A 24301-nucleotide genomic window follows, 5' to 3' on the forward strand; every position below is an offset into this window, starting at 1 on the left:
TCCAGGATCTGAAGGGGGCTCCAAGAAAGCTGGGGAGGGAATTTTTAGGATATCAGGTAGTGATAGGACTAGGGGGAATGGAACCAAGCTGGAAGTGGGGAGATTCAGACTGGATGTGAGGAAGAAGTTCTTCCCCATGAGAGTGGTGAGAGCCTGGAATGGGTTGTGCAGGGAGGTGGTGGAAGCCTCATCCCTGGAGGTGTTTAAGGCCAGGCTGGATGAGGCTGTGGCCAGCCTGCTGTAGTGTGAGGTGTCCCTGCCCCTGGCAGGGGGGTTGGAACTGGCTGATGCTTGTGGTCCCTTCCAACCCTGACTGATTCTATGATTCTATGATTTGGAGGGGTTTTGTTTTTTGTGCTGGTCTGTTTCTTACAGATCCTGAGCCACAGCTTTTGGGTTTATCTGCTTCTTTCTTATAGTTGTGATCCTTGCTTAAAGCCTCACAGCACAGAGAAGCCATTAAACTGAGGAATAGGGGGAACTTTGCCAGTGTTTGACATGGAACAGTTAATAAAACCTGGAGCTGGAGCCTGCTGTCCTTTGCTGGTGCTGGGAAGATGCAGACTGTTTGCTGGTGTGAGGAAAATTCATCACACTGAGTGTGGATGGTGTGCTTAGGCAGAGCAGAGCATGAAAGTGGCTATGAGGATGATGAAGGGACTGGAACATCTTCCTCTGGAGGAAAGGCTGAGGGACTTGGGACTGGTTAGTTTGGAGAAGGCTGAGAGGGGATCTTATGAATGTTTTCAGATATCTGCAGGGTGGGTGTCAAGAAGGGGCCAGGCTCTTTGCAGTGGTGTCCTGTGATAGGACAAGGGGCAACAGACACAAACTGGAAGTTCCATCTCAACATGAGGACAAACTTCTTTGCTGTGAGGGTGACAGAGCCCTGGAGCAGGCTGCCCAGAGAGGTTCTGGAACCTCCTTCTCTGGAGACTTTCAAATTCCTTCTGGATATGTTCCTGTGTGTCCTGCCCTGGGTGATTCTGCTCTGGCAGAGGGGTTGGACTGGATGCTCTCCAGAGGTCCCTTCCAACCCCTACCATCCTGTGATTCCCTGATTCTAACTGCTAGCCATGTTTTGTCTGTATCAAGACTGCCACACCGGCACAGGGAACCAGTTCTCCTGCCCCATTCAGACACCCAGAGCCTTGTGCCCTGTGGCCCTTCCCCAGACAGCTGCAATGCATTCTGCTGGGGCACATCTGCTTTCTTTCTTCCCCCTGGGGGAGCAGATGCCTGTAAACACGTAGCATTGGGCTGAATATTTCCATCCAGGCTGGAAGTGTCAAAAACCTCCAACAGGCACCTCAAGTTCCAGGGCAGGTTGCCCATTGCTGCTCAGAATAACACATATTTCATGTGGGGGAGGAGGAGGGAACCTCTTTATTCCAAAATCAATATTTCTCCATTCATTAGACATCCTACTTATTCCCCCCCCCCCCCACCCCCCATTCCTGTGGTGCCATTCTATCCTTATTTTCATCCTCACTACAAATACTCTTTTTTTTTTATTTTTTCCCCTTTGAATTTCCATTCCTATTTCCAAATTTCAGTGCTTTGCATTAGCTGATTGGAACTTGACAAGCCTGGAGTGTGGGTGAGTCTCTACCCTAGCCCTAATTTTCAGCTTGGGATCTAAAAGAGGTTGGCTGAATGCAGAAATCTGTCTGGCAAATTAAATTGATCAGACAATGTATACTTCAAACAGAGCCAAGTGGGAATATTTCGTTGAGCTGCTCTGCTCCTCAGGATATTTGAAATCAGTATTGAATTTGAACTTTCACAGGCTTTTTTATTTTGATGAAAGGAGACAGTAGAAGTTGCCTTCTGTTTCATGCAGAATAGCCCAAACTAAGTAAGACTAATTTTCTGTGACATGAGAACCAGGTGGGACTATGATGATGAAGTTTAAAAGTCAAAATGATAAAGGAAAAAATAATCTGTCTGGAAGGGAACTCAAAAGGCAGTGTAGCTCATTATCCTGCCCCAAGAAAGGAGAATGCTGGGGGTGAAGCATTCTGTAAGCCTTGGGAATCCCAAATTTTAGTCTTTACTGCAGAAAAAGAACTGCATTGTCTTAGCCAAGCTGCTCTGGCCCTTATTCATGCAGGTATAATCAAGTCTAGTTCTGACTGACTTTTAGCAGCTATTAGATTCTTAGACATTGAACTGCTGGAGAGGGTCCAGGGGAGGCCAAAAAGATGATCAGAGGCTGGAGAACCTCCCCTATGGGCATAGGCTGGGAGAGTTGGGGCTGTTCAACCTGGAGAAGGCTCCAGGGAGACCTCAGAGCAGCCTTCCAGTACCTGAAGGGGCTCCAGGAGAGCTGGGGAGGGACTTTGGGCAAGGGCTGGGAGTGACAGGATGAGGGATAATGGCTTTGAGCTGGGAGAGGGGAGATTGAGACTGGAGATGAGGAAGAAATTCTTTGTAGTGAGGGTGGGGAGACACTGAACAGGTTGCCCAGGGAGGCTGTGGATGTCCCCTCCCTGCAGGTGTTCAAGGCCAGGCTGGATGAGGTCTTGAGCAACCTGGGCTGGTGGGAGGTGTCCCTGCCCATGGCAGGGGGTTGGAACTGGATGAGCTTGAAGGTCCCTTCCAATCCAACCCACTCTATGATTCCATAATCCTTGTGGCTCCTTCCCAGTATCTGTCTCAGCTTTCAGACTCCAGAGCAGGGACAAAAGCAGGCTCTGCCCTTTTCTTTACAAGGAGTATCCTGAACATTCCAGTTGCACAGGCTGGTGAGGCCATGCAGAGTAGTGTCAAGGCTGAGGAAGGAATATAGGCTCTCCTGCATGTGCAGAAGTTGCTCCTCCTTGGGAAGATGTTGTTCAGTCAGTGTTGGTCCAGACAGAGCAGACCTCTGATCATTTCTATCTGAGTAGGAGCTGATATAATTTCCCTGTATGGTTCTTGAACTAAGTCTTCACGTGAGGGCTCATTCTGAGTCTGGCTGCCTGGCCCTGCATGGGAACTGGGAAGGAGAAGCTGTAGCCACTTAACTGAATTGCTTCTACATCTTGAGAACAGTAGGTTGGGAATTTTATCTTACATCTCTGAGGGAGACCAGAAGCTTACATCACAGAGCCCTGCAAATCCAGTGCAGGAAGGAGAGCAGGCTCCTGTCTCAGATGGCCTGGCACAGATGACTCTGCTGAAGGAGCAGGAGGCTCCCTGGGGACACAAACAGTGGAGCAGCTGTGGTGGTCAGCCTTTGGGTGCCTCACTCTTTTCAAGGCAGCAGAGTGAGAAGCTCTCCTTCTTCATCCAAGCTTTCGAGTTCCAGGCCACCAGAGCAAGGCAAAAATCCTCAGTGAGAGATTCATCTCCTACTAGAGCAGCATTTTTTGTGCCATATCTCTGTGTATCTATAGTGGACTGAATCAAAAACCTTGTCATAACCTCTTGTGTTATGTGAGCACATATATTTCACCTTCTGTTAAAGATGGAATTTGTTTTCCTGTGTGCTTAGCAGACAAATTAATAGCTACTGGATCTTCTTACTTGCATTACAGGCTCCAAAAAAGGCAAAGAAGAAGATTGAAGGTGGCTCCAATGTATTCTCCATGTTTGAACAAACCCAGATCCAGGAGTTCAAAGAGGTTGGCCACTCTTCTGTTCTCCAGTCTCCTGTCCTTGCTAATGAATAACATAGGTTTTGTTTGTGATCCTTATTCAATTCTCCATCTGCTTTAATAGAACACACAGTTGCTTTCTGAATCATCTCTGTGGTTTTGGCTGCCAGATAATTTTCCTTCTGTGTCTTTCTTTCTTTTTCTTTCTTTCTTTCTTTCTTTCTTTCTTTCTTTCTTTCTTTCTTTCTTTCTTTCTTTCTTTCTTTCTTTCTTTCTTTCTTTCTTTCTTTCTTTCTTTCTTTCTTTCTTTCTTTCTTTCTTTCTTTCTTTCTTTCTTTCTTTCTTTCTTTCTTTCTTTCTTTCTTTCTTTCTTTCTTTCTTTTCTTTCTTTCTTTCTTTTCTTTCTTTCTTTCTTTCTTTCTTTCTTTCTTTCTTTCTTTCTTTCTTTCTTTCTTTCTTTCTTTCTTTCTTTCTTTCTTTCTTTCTTTCTTTCTTTCTTTCTTTCTTTCTTTCTTTCTTTCTTTCTTTTTCTTTCTTTTCCTTCCTTCCCTTCCTTCCTTCCTTCCTTTCCTTCCTTCCCTTCCTTCCTTCCTTCCTTTCCTTCCTTCATTTCCTTCCTTCCTTTCCTTCCTTCCTTTCCCTTACTCTCCTGTTTCCCTGTTTCAAGCTTTAGACTTTTTAAAAAATCCCTTTATCCTCAAATCAAGGGAAATTATTATCCCATCTCCCTGATTCAGGAAAACTTGAAAACTTTAAACTTGAGCACATGTTTAAGGTTAAGTTTAAGTGGTATTTGAAATAAGAATGGAGTCACATGCTCTAGTATGATCCTGACTGGAGATGCCTTATTGAACCAAGGCTTTCAGGAGTGGACTGTTCCACAACAGCAACAGGAAATATTCCTCAGTGCCCTTCTAATACTGCCCACAAACTAGAAACAAAACCACCAGGAAGCCCCCAGATGACTTGTTCCATGAATGCCAATAAACCAAACCAACACCTTGCACCTCACTGAAAAATCATCTTTTAGCTCCCTAAGAATTTGGTGGTGCCATGCCTTGTAGACTCTTTGAGCAGTTACCTGTGAGGAGGTGAATCTCATAGGCTGGCACCAAAGGTGAAGCATACTAAAGACAGATTATTTGCTGAGTGTGTGTTCTTTCCTGAATGTCTGTGAGCCTTCTCATTTGGCACTGGTTTCTCATTTCAGATTATTCATTTCCCCCCCATTTTTCACTAAGTCACATCTCCAAAGCAATTTCCACTGGGCTCAACAGCTGCTCTTTAATTTTGTGCACCTGGCTTTCAGCTTTAATGTTCATGAGGATTCCCACCAGCAAAGCTCACTGGTGAATGAGACCAAAAACCACTGCAAAGGATTGAGAACATGGCCTGGGTAAATGAGTGGAAACCACTAACCTTTATCCACAGCTAATGGGAGCACAGAATCCTAGAATGGGTTGGGTTGGAAGGGACCTCCAAAGGGTATCCAGTCTAACCTCCCCATAGTCAGCAGGAACATCCCCAACTAGATCAGGCTGCCCACAGCCCTGTCCAGTCTCACCTTGAGTATCTCCAGGGATGGAGCCTCAATCACTTCCCTGGACAACCTGTTCCAGTGTTCCACCACCCTCATAGTAAAGAACTTGTTCCTTACAACCAATCTAAATCTGCTCATCTCCAGCTTAAAGCCATTGCCCCTTGTTCTGTCCCTGCAGGCCTTTGAAAACAGTCTCTCTCCATCCTTCTTGTGGCCCCCTTCAGGTAGTGTTAGGCTGCTCTTAGGTCTCCCTGGAGCCTTCTCTTCTCCCGGCTGATCACCCCCAGCTCCCTCAGCCTGTCCTCATATCAAAGCTGCTCCAACCCCTTGATCATTCTCATGGCCCTCCTCTGGACCCTCTCCATCAGGTCCAAGTCCTTCCTGTACCGAGGCTTGAAGACCTGCACACAGTACTCCAGGTGAGGTCTCAGCAGAGCAGAGTAAAGTGGCAGCATCACCTCTCTGAGGTGAGCTGGTCATCTGGTTCCAGCCCCCTGCCATGGGCAGGGACACCTCCCACTAGCCCAGCTTGCTCAAGGCCTCATCCAGCCTGGCCTTGAACACCTCCAGTCTTGCAGCCTCCACACCATCTCTGGTCAACCTGTTGCAGTGCCTCACCAGCCTCATGGGCACGAATTTCTTCCTGATGTTTATCAGGTTTAACACTCTTCCCCCACTTCTTCTCAGTGTCCTATGAACTTCCAGTTTTATTTCCTCCAAGACCACTGTTTGAAGATGCACCAACAAAATTCTGGTCAGAATGCTGTGTTTGATCTACTTAAAGATAATACTGGACGCATTTCTGGGAGGATGGTGGCAGAATAATGGCAAAAGCATAAAGCTGTGGAGTGGTCCAATGAAAAGCAAGTCTGTGTTATGTCTAAAAACTGCATGCTTGGGACAAGTAATTATGAAAAGCTGGTTTTGATCAGAACATTTTTATCTAGAGACTTAACCAGCTCACCAGAAAAAACTTCAGCTTTGCTGTTATTTTAGGTTCATGCATTACAATACATACCTAATGCTCTTCCTGTCTTTTGGGAGCTGGCTGGGCTATGCTTTGCTCCTCATATTAGTGTCTGTTTTGCTTCCACCTTGTGTGGATCACCATTTAAAGCAAGCCTCCCTAAAAGGCAGGAAAGCAACTCTAAAGACTTGGGCTTAATTTTTTATAAGGTGATGATTTGGGAGGTAAATGAAAGGTTATGAACCTGTAGGCTGCAAGTAATCACTTGGGCAAACTGCAATGTGAGCAGTGGGGCTTTGTGAGGAATGGGAGGCAAAACTCCATGAAGAAAATGGACCATGAAGAACATCCAAGGGCTGGAGCACCTCTGCTATGAAAACAGTCTGAGAGAAGAGAGAGAGAGCTCTCTCTTCAGCCTGGAGAAGCGAAAGCTCCAGGGAGCAGTCCTTCAGTGCCTGAAGGGGGCTGCAGGAGAGCTGGGGAGGAAGATTTACAAAGGCATGGAGTGACAAGATGAGGGGAAATGGCTTCAAACTGGAAGGAGCTCGATTTACATTAGACATCAGGAAGAAATTCTTCCCCGTGAGGAGGAATGGTGGTGAGGCACTGGAACAGGTTGTCCAGGGAAGCTGTGGAGGCTCCAAGCCTGAAAGTGTTTGAAGCCAGATTGTATGGGGCTGTGAGCAGCCTGTTCTAGTAGGAGGTGTCCCTGTCTATGGTAGGGGGTTGGAACTGGAGGATCTTTAAGGTCCCTTCTAACCCAAACCATTCTTTGATTCCTTAAAAATACATTCACATAAGACAGTCACAGAAGGCAGTGCATCCTGTAGAGCAGCAGCCTTTTAAACTCTGCAAGTTACTGCAGCTGCAGTGGCCTAGTTCTGTTCTCAGGAGACTGTTGTCCTTCATAATAATGCTTCAGTAAGAGTAATTCCTGATCATTGTAAAGATATACTCACATATTGATGTGCATGTCAGACAGAGAACCACCTTCAGAGACATTCCCCATAGCATGGCCAGGGGAATTTCAGGCCATTAAAATCTTTCAGAATCAATGAAAGATGGCAAGGGTGATGGCAGTGAATAGACAGACATGCAAATAGGCAAACAGGCAGTTAGCTGGCTTGGTAAGTGATGGCTCAAGTACATCAGTTCTGTGTTGGCTGAAAAGAGACAAATAACTGGGACTTCTCCATCCAAAGTTAAATTTTACCTGACAAGAAGTATTTTAAGATCAACAGATGAAGGTCAGGCAGAGCACAGAGTCTGAAGGATACAGGGAAGCAAACAAGCAAACTTTGAATAAATAACTCAATGGAAGCTCCATTTCTCTATACCTCTGACAAGTCAGCTGTCTGTGTGCAATGGATCATTTTCAGGCTCAGAAGAAGTGGACTTTAGCTTGAAAGAAAAGAGATATCTGCAGTAATTAAGTGTTTTACAGAAGCAGAGAGCTGCACAGAGGAGTGAGCAACCCCTGACTAAAGCCTCCCTCACTCAAGCCTGCGTAATTCAAACTGTTATGGGTTAAGGCCTGAATGTCTGGAGCTGCCAGCACTGGCTTCAGCCCAGCTGCACACTGCACTGAGCACTCATTTCCTAAGAAGTTTGGGTGGGTTTAGCTAAGCCCCTTGCCAAGATACAGGAATGTGTGGAAAATGAGGAAAGGGCAACAACGTGGATGAAGCCAAGCAAGTGAAATATCCTTCTTAAAGCATCACTGGAATGCCCCCATGGCTGGTAGGGGTGACTGCAGTGCAATCTGGCCAGGGCAACCCATTGTCCTTTCTTTTCCAACAGGCTTTTACCATCATGGATCAGAACAGAGATGGCTTTATTGACAAAGCAGACCTGAGAGACACATTTGCTGCACTAGGTGAGCTGGGGGTCATCACTGAGTGCTCGAAAGAAATGCAGTCTCAATTTCCAGCTTCACACAAGTAAAGTTAGAATTGCAGTGGGGGAAGCCATGAGATACACAGGAGGCAAAAGGAAACCTGCCCAGTTTGATCTTCCTCCTTTATGGCAGTGTGGCAGCTGCTGTCTTACTGCACTCCAGCTGGAAGGTCTCCCGAGCAGCTTCTTTCAGAAGGTTTCTCTGGGACTCACTGGTGGTGCAAGAGAGCTGTGCAGCTGGCAGCTCTCCAAAGGCATGGAGCCCTCCCCTGCAACTAGTCCATAAAAAGCCCACCCAGGCAGGGGTCCATGCCAGGCATTTCTGATTTGCCTCTGAATCCAGGCTTCCCCAGATGCACCTTTTTCATCTGGGAGCCATGCAGTATCTCCCAGTTAATGTGGTTGTCATGGCCTGGCTGCCCCTCTGCCCACACACAGAGGAGGACTCCATGTGAGGTTCTGTGCTGCTGTGTGCTCCTGTGGGGTGCAATGTGCATGTCCTGGCATTAGGTACTGGCCACTCCACCTGCATCACAATCCTGAGCATGTCAAGTAGATTCAAGCAAATCTTCCCGAGGAAAGGCAAAAATCAAAATGCTCATGATCCCAAACCTGGAGATGTAGCCTTGTTGCAACATCTGAGGTTTGAGCAGTGATGTAGGCATTTGGGCTTTTGCCATCTGTATCTTATTAAAAAGAGTTTGATAAGAATCTTTAATGCTCCCTGGGGTGGAATCAGACTCCAGCAGAGTCAGTGCAAAGAGCAGAAGCTCCTGAGCTCTTTATTGTGACAATGAGGTTAGCAAACTTTGGCCTGTAGCTACTGTTACCCTGAAATATTTATTTCTTAAGGCCAAGTTCTGCTATCTTTCCTCTTCAGTGAAGCCTTCAATCCCTCTGAAGTACAGTCACAGCAAATTACCTCTCACTCTCAGTAGGGTTGCCAGGGTCTAAATTCTCATCAGTAGGACAGCACAGGGATGGGGAGGGGGTAGGAGTGCACAAGGGTGGGGAAGGGATAGGACTGCACAAGGGTGGGAATGGGATAGGACTGCACAAGGGTGGGAATAGGATAGGACTGCACAGGGGTAGGGAAGAGATACCACCAAGAAACTCCTCCTGCCTTCTGCTCAAAAAGGCATCGTACAGCAGGGCAAAGACTGAGACCTTGGATTCACTTCAGTCACTTTGAACTCTGCTGTATTAATATCAGTGGGGCACAGATTTCACCTGAGGAAAAACAAAACAAACAACAATGACAACAAAACAAACAAACAAAAAAAAACAGAAAAAGAGAAAGAGAGTTCATTTGGAAGTGCCCCTTCTTCTGTCCACTGCTGGCCACCTCTGTGTTATTTATCCCTCTGACTCCTTCAGTTGCCCTTTGATCTCGGAGCCAGCTCTGCCAATTTGTTTTACACAGGGGTATTGTGGAGTTGTGTTCTGCCATGTTATTAGCAAAGTTGCACAGAGCCCTGAGCTCCCCAGTGGGAGGAGATGAATGGGAATCATTTTTTGAAACACAATTTGTGATTTATTATGAAAAATGATCCCTGCTGCAGGTCGTCTGAATGTCAAGAATGAAGAGCTTGAAGACATGGTGAAGGAGGCGCCAGGTCCTATTAACTTCACTGTCTTCCTTACTATGTTTGGGGAAAAGCTGAAAGGTAAGTACCTTTGGGGGGTTGGAGAGGTATCTGTCAAAGATCCTCAGCTCTGAAATATCTCAGCAACTTGCAAATTATAATAATGCATCCACAGAACAGTGCTCGAAGGCAAGGAGTGAGCTCTGTTTTTGCAGACATAGCTGAAGCAGGCAGAGGCTAAGGGACAGTCCAGAGGACAGCTCAAAGGAGTGATTTCAGCTTACATAAGCTAACATGAAAGTGCTAAGCTGAGGTCCAGCAAGTAATGAAAACACAGCAGCCTGGAGCAGAGTGCAGATGAGTTACTCACAATCTGCTGTTGTGGTATCACTCCCAGGTTAGCTGGGATTGGGTCAGGGTTTAGAGTGATTTCAGCTTTTCTGCAGGTTTGTAGAGTCAGTGTTGTGGTACTGAGTGCCTTGATTCTGAGTGGGAGCCAATGAATGGAAGTTGTGCCAAGGGAGGTTCACGTTGGAGAATAGGAAAAATTTCTTCCCAGCAAGGGTTTCTCAAGCACTGGCCCAGGCTGCCCGGGGAGGTGGTGGAGTCCCCATCCCTGGAGGGGTTTAAAAGCTGTGTGGATGTGGTGCTGAGGGCTGTGGTTTGGTGGCAATGGCTTAGCAGCAGTGATGGCATTGTGAGCTCTGTGTGAGTGGTTGGACTTGATGATCTCAGAGGTCTCTTCCAGCCTTGACAGTTCTATGATTCTATGACCTTCCCCCATCTTCTGTGCTAGTTGTAACCCAGTGGCCCAGCCGTGGTTTCACTTGAGGTCAGTAGTGACTTTGCATTTGTCTTGAAGATTTCAACAAATAACTCTGAATGGAGGGGATTAAGTGAAATCATAGAATCATAGAATCAGTCAGGGTTGGAAGGGACCACAAGGATCATCTAATTCCAACCCCCCTGCCATGGGCAGGGACACCTCACACTAGATCAGGCTGGCCAGAGCCTCACCCAGCCTGGCCTTAAACACCTCCAGGGATGGGACCTCAACCACCTCCCTGGGCAACCCATTCAAGGCTCTCACCACTCTCATGGGGAAGAACTTCTTCCTGAATCTCCCCACTTCCAGCTTTATTCCATTCCTCCCAGTCCTGTCACTCCCTGACACCCTCAAAAGTCCCTCCCCAGCTTTCTTGTAGCCCCCTTCAGATCCTGGAAGGCCACAAGAAGGTCACCTCAGAGCCTTCTCCTTTCCATACTGAACACCCCAACTCTTTCAGTCTGTCCTCATTTGATCTCAATGGATTTGCAATGATAAAGGAGAGGGATTTTGCCACAGGAGTATATATGGGCATCACTGTAGGGAGCTGAGAAAAGATGAATAGTAAATTTGCTGTGGAAGTTTATAATTTAGTGATCCCTCTTATGTGTTAATGGCTAGAAACTGCAGAGAAGGGATGTGAGGCCAAGAGAAACATCTTGTGTCTTCCTATGTGTGTAAGAGAGAGGTGAGAGCTTTGACCTGCAGAGCAAGACTGGCTTTAGCCAAGCACATTCCACAAGTTTGTCAAAATAGTGACAGGACAAGGGGTGATGGCTTCAAACTCGAAGAAGCTGGATTTAGATGAGACATCAGAAAGAAATTCTTCCCCATGAGGGTGATGAGACACTGCAACAGCTTGCCCAGAGAAGTTGTGGAGTCTTGGAGGTGTTCAAGGCCAGGCTGGATGAGGCCTTGAGCAACCTGGGCTGATGGGAGGTGTCCCTGCCCATGGCAGGGTAGTTGGAACTGGATGACCTTTGGAGGTCCCTTCCAACCCAACCCATTCTATGATTCTATGTTTCCAATGACCATGGGGAAAAGGTTAGTGGTGAAAATAACAGAAAAATGGAAAAATCTGACCCCATCTTCTTGAACGCTTTTGTTGTCCTGCTGCTGGGGTCTGGATTTGCCCTGCTGAGCACAGTTTCAGTGAAGGGCTCTCTACATTTGGGACAGAAAATAGAGGAATTTGACAGAAAGGATTAGTGTAGCCAGTCCTCAAAGAAATCCACTACTGCTATGGGCACAGTGTGTCTGGGAGGGGTGAGAGGTGATAGAGGAGGCTGTAGAATGACACTAAGGAGAAGATTTTATTCCCCAGCGATCAATCTGTCTTGGGCATTACATTCCAGATACCACCTTGTAGAGTAGACAGTGCCCTTCTCCATAATCTTCCTTCTGGGACAGGTGACTATTTTTTGTGGGGTGCCCTACTGCCCATTGTTGCCTGGTTGTGATAGTTATGACCATGCAGAGCATGGGAATGAGCAATTCTGCCTTTCCTCTCTTCCTGCTTGTCTCCTACAATTTCTGGAGCTGGCAAGGAGTCTGGCCCTGCCAATTGTGTGGCCTGAACCCAGAGCCAGCAGAGGAAGGGGAATGGTGAAGCTCACCCCTCTTGTCTTCAGGTTTCCTGTTGGCTACTTAGCAAAGGAGGAGGAGGAGGAGGAGGAGGAGGAGGAGTAGGAGGAGGTGGGGATTTTTCATTTCCATTTGGTGAAGGGAAAATCACAGCTGTGCTTGTCATGCCCTTCTGGTTGGGTTTGTCATGCAAAGGAAGCAGAGCCAAAAGACCGCACATTCCCAATCAAAACTAATTGGGATGAAGAGCCTTTGTAGTGCAATTAGAAAGGGAGAAAGGGCTAGAGGAAGTGGATATGGCAATTTTGCAACACTCTTTATTAGCTAAGTAGCACTCAGAGAATTTGGTGAAAGGTGCTTTCTAAGTAAAATTTGTTGTGCTGTAATTGATTTCTGTCATAAAGGGGAAGCTGGGATTTTCAGGAGGAGCTTTAGCTTTATGCTCTGGCATTATGATGCCAAATGAACAGCTAACAAAACTGGGTTTATGGTAATGCCAAGCACATGGAGCTGCTTCCACAGGGAGTCAGAATAATGCAATTTGTACAGAAAGCAGAGATGCCGCACATCAAAGAAACCACTTTATTTACCAGCTAATCAATACAGAATGCCTGCTGCATTGCTTCTCTTCAAAGCCAGAGTCCAAGGCTATGACAGAGTAGAAAATGTAAAACACAGTAAGGAAAAAAAAAAAAAAAGTAAAATCCCCCCCACAGTGGTGACTACTTAAAATGCAGAGCTCCCCTCGGAACTGGAGGACATTTCCCTTCATGGGACAATCCAAGCACTCCTTAAATACCAGCACTCTTTGTGTGGATCTCACAGTCACTGCAGCTGGGATGCACTGCCTACAGCTTGGCAAAGGAGCAGCCCTGGCCAGTGTGTGGCAGGAAGGAGGCTCTTCAACCTGGGGTTTAGTCACTGTTACAGCCACTAGCAGCCTACTGCTAATCCTTGTGAAACCTTCCAGATAACGAAACCTCAGAAGGCATCAGGAGTGTTGTGTAGTCGTTAGAAGGGAACCTTGGCTGGGTTCTAATCTGCTCCTCTCTCTGCCACACTTTGGAACAAACTTTGAGCCTGCAAGGTTTTGTATGATTACCTTTTACTTAAATCATGCTCCCAGCATTTCAGCATCCCACATAACTTCACCTTTCCATGGGACAGTGCTTGGAAATTTGGGTTCCTACAGTTAGAAATAATGATTTGTGTTATATATACTGAAACACATCTCTGATTTCATTAATGATTTGTGTTATATATACTGAAACACATCTCTGATTCATCTTTTCCCTTGGATTTTAGGTAGGCACACAGAATCTGAGTGCATGTCAAAGGTGAAGTGGAAAAGTGAAGAGGCTGCTGTTTAAGATTCACTTTAGAGCGCTGAAGTCAGCCTTAGCTCTGTGTCCCCATCCTGGGGTTAGAACAGCCTTGCAAACCAGAAACATTCAGTTTAACAACAGAAGTGTGCATTTCTGTCTTCAGATATCTCTGGCTTTGTTGAAAAGGATGTAAAGATCTTGTCTTGATGGAGAGCAAAGCAACAGCACTTGAAAGGATCAGAGAATGCACTGGGTTGGAAGGGACCCTCCAAGGTCATCTTGTCCACCCCCCTGCAGTCAGCAGGGACACCTCCAACTAGAGCAGGTTGCTCAGGGCCACATCATGCTTTACCTTAAATGTCCCCAGGGATGGGGTCTTCACCCACAGGGCAACCTATTCCAGTGTTTCACCACCCTCCTGATGTCCAACCTGACTCTGCCCTGCTCCAGTTTCAAACCATTGCCCCTCATCCTGTCACCACAGGCCCTTGGAAGCAGACTGTGCCCAGGCTTCCTGTAGGTCCCCTTCAGATACTGAAATGCTGCTGTTTGAAATACAGAGGACCATTCAGAACCAGAGTACAGAGTGAGTGTGCCCTCGGGGTGGGCTAACACTGAGTGAGTACACTCAGAATCTGCAGCATTACAGAAACCCCAACCAAGATAAGGCTCTGTGAAAGCTGCTCCTTTGACCCTTTTTTTTAACAGTCTAAGGAGATAGGAGAGGCAAAGGATGGAAGAAAAGGAAGACTCTTACTATCATTTTACTGGTAGAATCAGAGGAGCAGGGAATTAAACCACACCAAAAGCCTGTAGCCCAGCTAAGAGAGAAGCAATGTCTTGGAGCCAGAGCCTAGTGCTGTGATCCATCCTGGTGTGCAAGTAACACTTAATGAAGAGGTAGCCACAAGAGTGCAGATGCACATCTCACACTGATCATCCTGTTTCCATCACCTTCCACTGACATTCTGATGTTGTGATGAGCTCTGTTTCCTTTAGCCAGGGAAAATCCTCTTCTCCCCAGCCAGGAACAGGCAATGTCAAGAAGTGTTTGCAAGGAACATGCAGTACAGGATTAAAGGAAGCCAGTGAGGGAAACAGTTTGTTGTATTTTCATTTCTGAAAGCCACTAATCCTCTGGGTACTGATATTGGAGACAAGTTCCTGGAAGTTTTCTCTCCTGCAGACACAGAATAGATATGAGTTATTATTTCTTAGCTTCTGAGCATTGAACTCTTCACCTCTATTGTTTATCTGACATGACAAATGCTGCAGACTTAAGGAACATTTGTCTCCAAACCTCCAGCTGCAGAATTCTCCATTTTGCACCGTTTTCAAGTGACTGCAATCACTTAGCAAGCATTCAGCAGCTAGAGAAATACACCCAGGCTGCTAAATTATCTTTTATTCATTTCAGGCACGGACCCAGAAGAAACCATTCTGAATGCCTTTAAGATTTTTGACCCAGAAGGGAAAGGCCACATAAAGGCAGACTAGTAAGTGTACTTCAATTCCTTTTATTATAGTGATAATAGTGGTGATAATGATGATGGTGATAATCATAATAATAAATAAAATAAATGTAAGAATTAATCTGAATCTAAAACTAAATATGAAGAAGGAGAAGAAGAAGCAGAAGAAGGAAGAAGAAGAAGAGGAAAAGGGAGAAGAAGAAGGAGAAGAAGAAGAAGCAGAAGAAGAAAGAAGAAGCAGAAGAAGAAGAGGAAAAGGGAGAAGAAGAAGAAGGAGAAGAAGAAGAAGGAGAAGAAGAGGGAGAAGAAGAGGAAGAAGTGGAAGAAGAAGAGGGAGAGAAAGGAGAAGCAGAAGAATAGGAAAAAGGAGAAGAAGAAGAAGTAGAAGAAGAAGGAGAAGAAGAGTAAAAGGGAGAAGAAGAGGAAGAAGAAAGAAGAAGCAGAAGAAGAAGAGTAAAAGGGAGAAGAAGAGGAAGAAGAGGAAGAAGAAGAAGGAGAAGAAGACGAAGAAGGAAGAAAAAGCAGAAAAAGAAGAGGAACAACAACAACAGCAACAACAACAACAACAATAATAATAATAATAATAACAATAATGATAATAATAATTTGAAAGCAGATTTTCAGCTGTCTTTTCCCCAGTATTTTAATCAATCAATTAAGTGTCAGGCAGAGAACCCCTGAGCTCTGTAGGGCAGAGTTAAAAGGCTGAACTGTTGTGTATCTGCAGACCAAAAAAGAGATGTTATTGTCTTCAGACACTGTGAGGGGCAGCGGAAATGCAATCACATGTAGGCCATTAGATAGCCTTGTTTGAAGGCCTGGATATAAATCAACACATGCCTCTGTGTAGATTAACTCCATATGGAAAATTCAAATGAATGTCTGGTGCCTAACAGAGTGCTTGGCTAAACTGGGGAAGCAAGTCTCCTCTTAAAACAAGTGATCAATTTAATTAACTCCGGGCTGGGGCTTTGCTGAGGAGATTTTCCTTTTGCTGTGTTTACTGTTTTTGTTTCCACACAATAATTTGCTGTAAAATTCCACTAGACATGGTGGGAGCCAACCCAAACACTATGGCTAATGATATGGCAATTAATGGCAGTGTGGCTGCTTTGAAAATAAGGAGCCAGGACCTCAGTTGTATTCAGAACCTGGTACAGCAGTGAAGCAAGGTAAGAGGACTGTAAATGCTAATTGCACAAATGGAAATCCTCATTACACTGCTGGAATGGTGTAAAGCAGGCCTTCAGGAAAACCAAAGGGTCCCAGAATCCCAGCATAGTGGATGTTGGAAGGGACCTCTGGAGCTCATCCAGTCCAAGCCCTGTCAAGCAGTGCACCCACAGCAGCTTGCCCAGGAGCACAATGCCCAGGGGGTTTAGGAAGCTCTCCACACAAGGACACTCCACAACCTCTCTGGCCAGCCTGCTCCAGGCCTCCAGCACCCTCACAACAAACAACTTTCTCCTCCTCTTCACATGCAACCTCCTGGCTTCCACTTTGTGCCCATTGCTGAATGGCAAGGATGGAGTCACAAGCATGTCACAGAATCCCAGCATAATGGGGTTGGAAGGGACCTCATCCAATCCAACCCCTCTGCTAAAGCAGGGCACCCACAGCAGCTTGCCCAGGAGCACAATGCCCTGGTGGCTTTGAAAGCCTCCTTCAGAGCCCCAGCACCCTCACAACAAACAACTTTCACCTTCTGTCAAGACGGAACCTACTGGGTTCCACTTTGTGTCCCTTGCTGCCCCTTGTCCTGTCCCTGGGCACCACTGACAGGATTCTGGCCCCAGCCTCTTGCCCCCCACAGCTCCTTTAGCTCTTGCTGAGCATTGCTCAGCTCCCCTCTGGGGCTGCTCTTCTGCAGGCTCTCAGCCCCAGGGCTCTCAGCCTTTGCTCCTCACAGAGCTGCTCCAGGCCCCTCAGCAGCTTTGCAGCCTCCCCTGCACTCTCTCCAGCACTTCTCTGTCTCTCCTGAACTGGGGAGCCCAGAACTCCAGATGTGGCCTCCCTAGTGCAGAACAGAGGGAGAGGAGAGCCCTCTTTGCCCTGCTGGTCACACTCTTGTTCATGTACCCCAGGACACCATTGCTCTTCTTGGCCATGAGGGCACATTTCTGGCTCATAGACTCATAGAATCAGTCAGGGTTGGAAGGGACCACAAGGCTCAGCCAGTTCCAACCCCCTGCCATGGGCAGGGACACCTCACACTAGAGCAGGCTGGCCAGAGCCTCATCCAGCCTGGCCTTAAACACCTCCAGGGATGGGACCTCAACCACCTCCCTGGGCAACCCATTCCAGGCTCTCACCACTCTCATGGGGAAGAACTTCTTCCTCACCTCCAGCCTGAATCTCCCCACTTCCAGCTTTATTCCATTCCTCCCAGTCCTGTCACTCCCTGATAGCCTAAAAAGTCCCTCCCCAGCTTTCTTGTAGCCCCCTTCAGATCCTGGAAGACCACAATAAGGTCACCTTGTTGTCCAGAAGCACTCCCAGGTCCTTCTCTGGAGAGCTGCTGTCCAAGCTCTAAGGTGGAGTTTTCCATCCCATGACCTGCAGCTATGGATGTCTCATGGAAGTTAGCTGAAAACACAAACTTCTTGTACAGTATTTCTCTCCATTACCACTATGCTGTCCTATGAGAGTACCCTAAGGTCCTGTTGTGGTACACTACAGGCAAAAGCAAAGCAACAGCCTCCTCACTTCTGAATTAACTGTCAGACAAGTGGATACAGCAGAGAATTAGAAGGTACAGAGGCTTAAGAGTCATCCTGATGGTATTGGGTAAGCATTATCCAAAGAGCTTGGGAATAACAGTCAGGGAAAGGCATCAGCAGTGACTCAAGCAGCCAGGATGACAAGCTGCCTTGGTGCCAAAGAGGCCAGATCAGCCAGCAGTGAAACCCCAGCCATGAAACAGCCTTCTGATAACACAACCCCCACCAAACCTTCCATTTCCCACCACTGGCTGTAATAATACACTGCATGCAAAATCTGCAGCTTGCCACCCAGTGTCCAGCTCGACATTCCTTGGATGCTGGAAGGCAACTGGAGTTTGGGGCTAATCAGGAATGCAAGTAGCACTGCTCCAAACTCGAGATGAGAGAGAAATGCTTTAGTTTTTTTCCTTGATGGAAAAGGTCAACCTTGTCCCTACCCCCAGTGCTTTGCTAACATTAGACAATTGTTTTAGTTCATCACCACAACAGAGCTTAATGTTTACTTATTAGACCCGAGGGTAATGTTGATCACTACAGACCAAACCATTAAATCAATTCCCTGAATGTCTTTGAGGTTTAACTTCTATTCATATGCTTCCAAAACTTTAGACATTGGAAGGTTTTGAAATAATTTGGATGCTGGCTCATGGAGCCATTTCAATATGACAGTTGATGCTCATAAATAATATTTCTCCATATTAAAACCTCTTGGAATGTTTCTCTCCCCAGACCAGCCACACTGACCTTTTAATCAGGACCTCTTTGAATGTTCATGGAGTTAACATCCTTCTGGGGATTTTTATGCCTCTTCCCTCTGCATGTTTTCACCTCTACTCTGGAAATGACTCACTTAGTCCATCTGATGGTAGCTAGGATGGAGGATTCTAACCTTTCCAGAAGCTACAGGAGTTTAGAGCTTACATCCAAATTCTATGACAGACTTTGTTTGTCTGCATCATTCTACCACACACAAAATCCCTCCTGTAGCACCATGTCCAAAAGAGAAAATGCTTTAGGTCACATTCTCAACTGGTGTAAACAGGCACAGTGGTTGGAAAGGTTGGATGATTCAGTCCTAAATGCCATCCACTGGCCAAAGTGAGTCAGGCCAGCAGCAGCTCAGTCTCATGCTGCTGCCAACAAAGCTTTTCAGCTTGTCCCAGATGAAAACGGACCCAGGACCTCATGCTGGACCCTTGGAGATCAGTTTGCCTGAGCTAGTAAGGTTTCTCCTCATAGTTGTAGGGCTCTGCTTGTTTCAACTCATCTGTTTTGCTCCCAGACAGCACTGTAGGAAGGCCAAACCCAGTGGAAAACCAAAAATGTCCCAGGGACTTCACAGGTAATTTGAAAAAAGGGTTTTTAAAATATCAGAAGGCAATCAGAGGGGTTTGTAGCTGCAGAAGGAATTGGTGTCAGCCAGGACAAGAGACACCATTTAGACTCCCACATTAAGGCAAATGGATGCTCTGTTTTGCCCAGAAGATTGATTTTTTCCTTCCTGTTGTTGTGAAGCAAATAGTCTTTAAAAAAAGAGAACAAGACACACAAAGAGAAAAAGTTCCTTGGAAATGGTGCTTGCTTCCCTGTAACATAAATAGTGGAAAACAAGCATAGGTCCTTGACTCAGCCCTTCTCCCTTCTGAGTGTGCCAGAGCCTCCTGGGCTGTGCAGCAGAAGAGGGTAGTTAGATCTTTTCTTTTCCCCTACATACTTCAAGCATGTGAATAGAAGGCACATAATGCTCAGATCTCTTTTTAATTCAGCCCTGCTTATGGTGAAGTTTATTTGTGACTTCTGACAAAATTGCTAAGTGCTTCCTCCTCCTCTCCAAGCTCCTTCCTGCATCAGGCTTCCTATTTACATTTGCTAATGCTGTTTGCCCCACTGCACATATATCCCATAATCAATTTATGCTGACAAGAGTGACCTCTCTCCTCTTGCACCCACGGATCATTTCAGAGCTCTGCTTCAAAACCTGCAGTCAGGCAGCAAAGGGCCAGGAAAACAAACCAGAAACAGCCAGAGGTGAGGGAAGGCTTTGCTGAGTAAAGAGAATGGCAAAGCAGTGCAGGACAAATAAACACAACAGCTTGAGCTCTGTCTGGGACCTCAGAGCATGTCCCCAGTCTGGCAGGGGCATTTTCACTCTCATCCTTGTGCCTAGGATCCTTCTTCATTATTCAGAAACTCTTTTCTTTTCCTTTTTTTCCCCAGTTATCCCTTTCTGGCCTAACAAATGAGCACTTCACATCCTCAAGAAAGAGCTTCAGAAGAGTTTATGCCTGTCACACACATGGGGCTAGGTCTTTGTTGCAGCCTTCTGCTGGCACAGAACCTGTGTGTCAGAGATAGGAGGAAATCCACTTGTAGCTCTCCTCCTCCAGACAACACTGGCAGCTGTGTGACTCTTCACTGGGGACATGTGGTGTATGGCAGCAGGGAGGGAAGCTTTGCTGGTTGGCCACAGCAGGTGAATTATTTTGCTCCTGTGGAAGTGTTCCTGTGCAGACATAGGTTAAAAAGCACAAAAGGCTTTTCCAGAAGAGCTCTTGGAATCATCACAGAATAGTCTGTGTTGGAAGGGGCCTTTAAAAGCCATCCAGTCCAACCTTCCTCCAGGGAACAGGGACATCTTCAGCTAGAGAAGGTTGCTTAGAGCCCCATCCAACCCTGCTTGGAATAATTTCCAGGGATGGGGAATCTCCCATCTCTGAGCAGCCTGGGACAGTGTCTCACCACTCTCAAAGATTCCTTTCTTCTATCTAGTCTGAATCTCTCTCTTTTAGTTTAAAACCATCACCCTTGTCCTGTCACAAGCCCTGCTAAGAAGTCTGTTCCCAGCTTTCTTATTGGTCCCTTTAAGTACTTCAAGGCCACAAGAACATTTCCTTGGAATCTTCTTTTCTTGCTGTCACTGCCCTCCCCCAAAGGATTCTTTTGTCCAAGTCTCCAAGCTAAAGGAGGTTTCCATCCTTGTTTCAGCTGTGGGGTTTGCACAGCAGACTGCTCAGCTGTTAGCACAGAGCTAGAGGCTGTGTTACTGACCTGGGAAACATCCTGGGCAGGTAGGAATACCTTGGGTAGTGAAAAAAGAGGCAACCCTGCCTCTTCAGTGGGAATACAAACTCTTGGAGCCTGATGGAGAAATTCTACAGGCAGGAGCCATTCCTAGTGCAAGTGAAAGAGCTCTTTGAGCCCCTATCCTTGGAGGTATTTCAAAGCTGTGTGGATGTGGTGCTTAGGGACATGGCTGAGCAGTGATGGGATTCTGAGCTCTAGGCAAGAGTAGTTGGACTTGACAATCTCAAAGGTCTCTTCCAGCTTCAACAGCTGTGATCTATAGGATGTGAGTTCATACTCATCTTCCAGCTCATTGTGCAGGAACCCATGGAGCAGATGAGTGTCAGGGTGAAACACAAAGACATTTTACCTGAGGGGTTAGGCTGGAAAGAGAAACAATTCTTCCTGTTCTTTCTATTTCCCTGTAAACTCAGGGAAGTCTTGGTGGACAACAAGTTGTCCATGGGACAGCAATGTGCCCTGGTGGCCAAGAAGACCAATGGGATCCTGGGGTGCATTCAGAAGAGTGTGGCCAGCAGATCCAGGGAGGTTCTCCTCCCCCTCTACTCTGCCCTGCTGAGGCCACACGTGGAATATCTGATCCAACTCTGGGATCCCCAGTTCAGGAGGGACAGGGATCTGCTGGAGAAAGTACAAGGGAGGGCTCCAAGGATGATGAAGGGACTGGAGACTGCCTGGTGAGGAGAGACTGAGAGCCCTGGGGTGGTTAGTCTGGAGAGGAGAAGATTGAGAGGAAATCTGATCAATGTCTATCAATACCTGAGGAAGGAAGGGGCAGGGACAGGCTCTGCTCACTGTGCCCTGGGATAGGACAAGTGGCAATGGATGGAAACTCCAGCACAGGAGGTTCCACCTCAACATGAGGAAGAACTTTACTGCAAGGGTATCAGAGCACTGGAACAGGCTGCCCAGAGAGGTTGTGGAGTCTCCTTCTCTGAAGGCTTCCAAGCCCTGTCTGGATGTATTCCTGTGTGACCTGTGCTGGATTCTGTGGTGCTGCTCTGGCAGGGGGGTTGGACTGGAAGATCTCCAGAGGTCCCTTCCAACCCCTAACATCCTGTGAGCCTGTGAAAAAAAATGCCATGCTTGACCAGCTTCTCACAAGGGGTTTGCAAACAGCTGAGAGTCTGTCCCCAGAATGCTCTCTTTGATGTAAGGGCACAGAGGATGCAGAGTGTGTGTGGGATGAGTTCCTTGTTCCAGTGCTGTAACTCCAGATCAAGACATTACACCATGAAACACAACAGGTCTCAAGCAGCTTCACAGCCTCCTCTGGGAATGGCTGCGTGCAAAGAAAGGGATTCTCAGATGATGATTTGGAGGAGCAGTTGGAGCTCTCTTTCAAGCCCTCATTCTCATTTCATGCTCTGCTCCTTTCATCCCCGGATTTTACGGAGAATATTCTCCCTTTTGGTTCTGTGAAGCCATCCAAAGTTTTAAAGAGCGAGTGAGGAAACCTACCACTTTGGGTTGAGATAAGCAGACAACATTTGCTGTATTTCAATTAGAGTAATAACCTGAAATCATTTTAAACCTCCATAAAAGGTCACCACAGCAAAAGAAGTTGGCAGAGCGAGGCATTGACACTGATGGGTGCCCACGGAAAACCTCTTACAATCTCCTGTAAGGATTAGCAGCTCTAATTTATGCAGTCACACAGATTTGCTTCCCTGCAGCTTCAGGAGGGATCTTGCCCTCTGAATTGTCATGTGCCATTATCAGCCCTAATCAGGTTATTTCTCTTTTTATTTCAACAGCATCAAAGAGATGCTCATGACACAGGCAGACCGCTTCAGCCAAGAAGAGGTAAGGACCTTCTTCTTCATTCAAAGTGAGAATCCAGCTCCAGCTCCCATTCAGCAATAAGCATTTGCCCCTCTTGGAATGCATGAATTCAGCTGAAATGCAGAGGGAGAGAAGGTTGGTGCCAGCTCTTAGCAATTAGGAACAATTCAAAGCATCTCTTCTGAATAGCTCCATGGCTAAATCAAAGTCAAACAGATTCTTTGGACTTCCATCCCAATGTGAGCATGGCCTAGCTCTTGCTGTTCTTTCCTCCAGTGAGCTGGGCCACGATTTTACTGCAGTTCAAGTGGGTTTGGGTGGGGACTGGGAGCTGGTTTCCATTTCTGTGAGAGTTATTTAGTCTGAAATGGCTTCTGAAGAGGTGCTGACTCTGTGGTTTGTGTGAGACTGAGCATGGATTCTGCTGGCTGGCAGGAATCTGGAGGGACTTCAATTTCAGATGAGAGAAGGTTGAGTGGAGTTGGTTGGCGGCAAGAACAGGCTGGAGCACTGACTGTAGTGGGTTGTTTGGCCAGGGCTTACCTGGATTTCTGGGAGACCTCATTTTGACAGAAAAATTCCTGGGATTCTAGCAGGACTGTATGAACCAGTTGTGTCCTATCTCCTATTCCAATGGAAAAACGTTCCATAGTGGTTAACTGGTGGATCAAATGGAAGTGGCAAGGAAAGGAGCAGAAGCAGGTTGAAATGAAGAGCAGTCCATGCTGCTGTCCCACAGCCCTGCCTTTCTAACTCTCACCTCCTTCTTTGCTCTGCAGATCAACCAGATGTTTGCTGCTTTCCCTCCAGATGTCTCTGGAAACCTGGACTATAAGAACCTCTGTTATGTAATCACCCATGGTGAGGAGAAAGACTAAGAGGAAGGAGATGAGCTTCTCCTGTGATGATGCACACAGTTCTTTCCTAATGCTTTTGTGTGCAAGACAAAAGGGCTACACATTCAGTATGTGAAGCCATGTGGTCATCAGCAGAGAACCAATAAAACAATTGAAATGAGATTAAAGTTCCTTAATGCTCCTGGTTTTATAAAAGATGAAAATACCAACTTTGTGAGGGTTTTTTTCCCCCCATCCTTTTCTTTTTTCCCCCTCTGTCAGTGGTTTGAAATGGAATTTTCTTGATGATGAGCTGGTGCTTTCATGATTTATTGACCAACCTAATGTTCACCAGATGGTCCATTGGGCACTGCAGCATTGCTTAACCTCTTGTCTTTTATACATAAGCTCCATCTATTAATCGAGAAACCCTCTAACTTATTGCACCAGGGAGAGTGTTTGGTAAATAGAATCTTGTTCCATCTCACAGCCCCTAGCAATGAAAGTGTAAATAAAACAACCCTCAGCTCTTGTGACTGCGCAGTGTGCCCTCTCCAGCTCAGTGGGGTGGCCACTTTCATAAGGCCCTTGGCTCCCTTTCTTTGGTGCAAAAGAGCAGCAGTGGTGGCATGGTGCCTCTGCTCCTCATAGCCAAATTTACCCAGGCACACTTCAGAATCAGTGATCATGGATTTCCTCCTTAGGATGTGTGTGAAGTTGTCCATGAAACCAGAGCAGCTCCTTGTCTTGCAGCCCTTGCTCAGCAGCTTTGTGTGACAGGGGAGGCAGCACTGGAAGGATGCCAAAGGTCCTGGCCAGCCTGGAGTCCAAGACCAGAACAGAAGTCAGGAGCTGCAGCCCAGGGTTACACATGAAAGCAGGAGGCCTCTCACTTTTACAGTCCAAGATCAGCAGAGCTTCTAAAATGGGCTGCAGTCTCTTATTCTTGGCCTTCTAGGAACTGGAGGTGTTCTGCCTGTGTGGAATATTGCACGAATGCTTCCTGCGTGGGAGTCAGGAGGTGCTGAAGCCAAAGTCAAACAAGCTTCTGCTGTTAACAGCTCATGGAAATGGTTTCCTTTTGCATCAGTGCTGT

The 24301-nt window shown here is 46.6% G+C and overlaps 1 protein-coding gene across 1 annotated transcript in view; it reads left to right on the top strand.

Annotated features, from left to right (window-relative positions):
- MYL10 (myosin light chain 10) overlaps positions 1-23247 on the top strand; it is a 191559-nt gene extending 168312 nt beyond the window's left edge. The window contains exons 2-8 of the mRNA XM_054394243.1: positions 3244-3319; positions 3522-3608; positions 7889-7964; positions 9547-9651; positions 14723-14801; positions 22342-22390; positions 23149-23247. Of these exons, the coding sequence (XP_054250218.1) occupies positions 3244-3319; positions 3522-3608; positions 7889-7964; positions 9547-9651; positions 14723-14801; positions 22342-22390; positions 23149-23247 (571 nt within the window). The remainder of the gene's footprint in view (positions 1-3243; positions 3320-3521; positions 3609-7888; positions 7965-9546; positions 9652-14722; positions 14802-22341; positions 22391-23148) is intronic.
- Positions 23248-24301: the final 1054 nt, after the last annotated feature.

The sequence above is a fragment of the Indicator indicator genome, chromosome 30 (assembly GCF_027791375.1).
Source record: "Indicator indicator isolate 239-I01 chromosome 30, UM_Iind_1.1, whole genome shotgun sequence".
Taxonomy (NCBI): Eukaryota; Metazoa; Chordata; class Aves; order Piciformes; family Indicatoridae; genus Indicator; species Indicator indicator.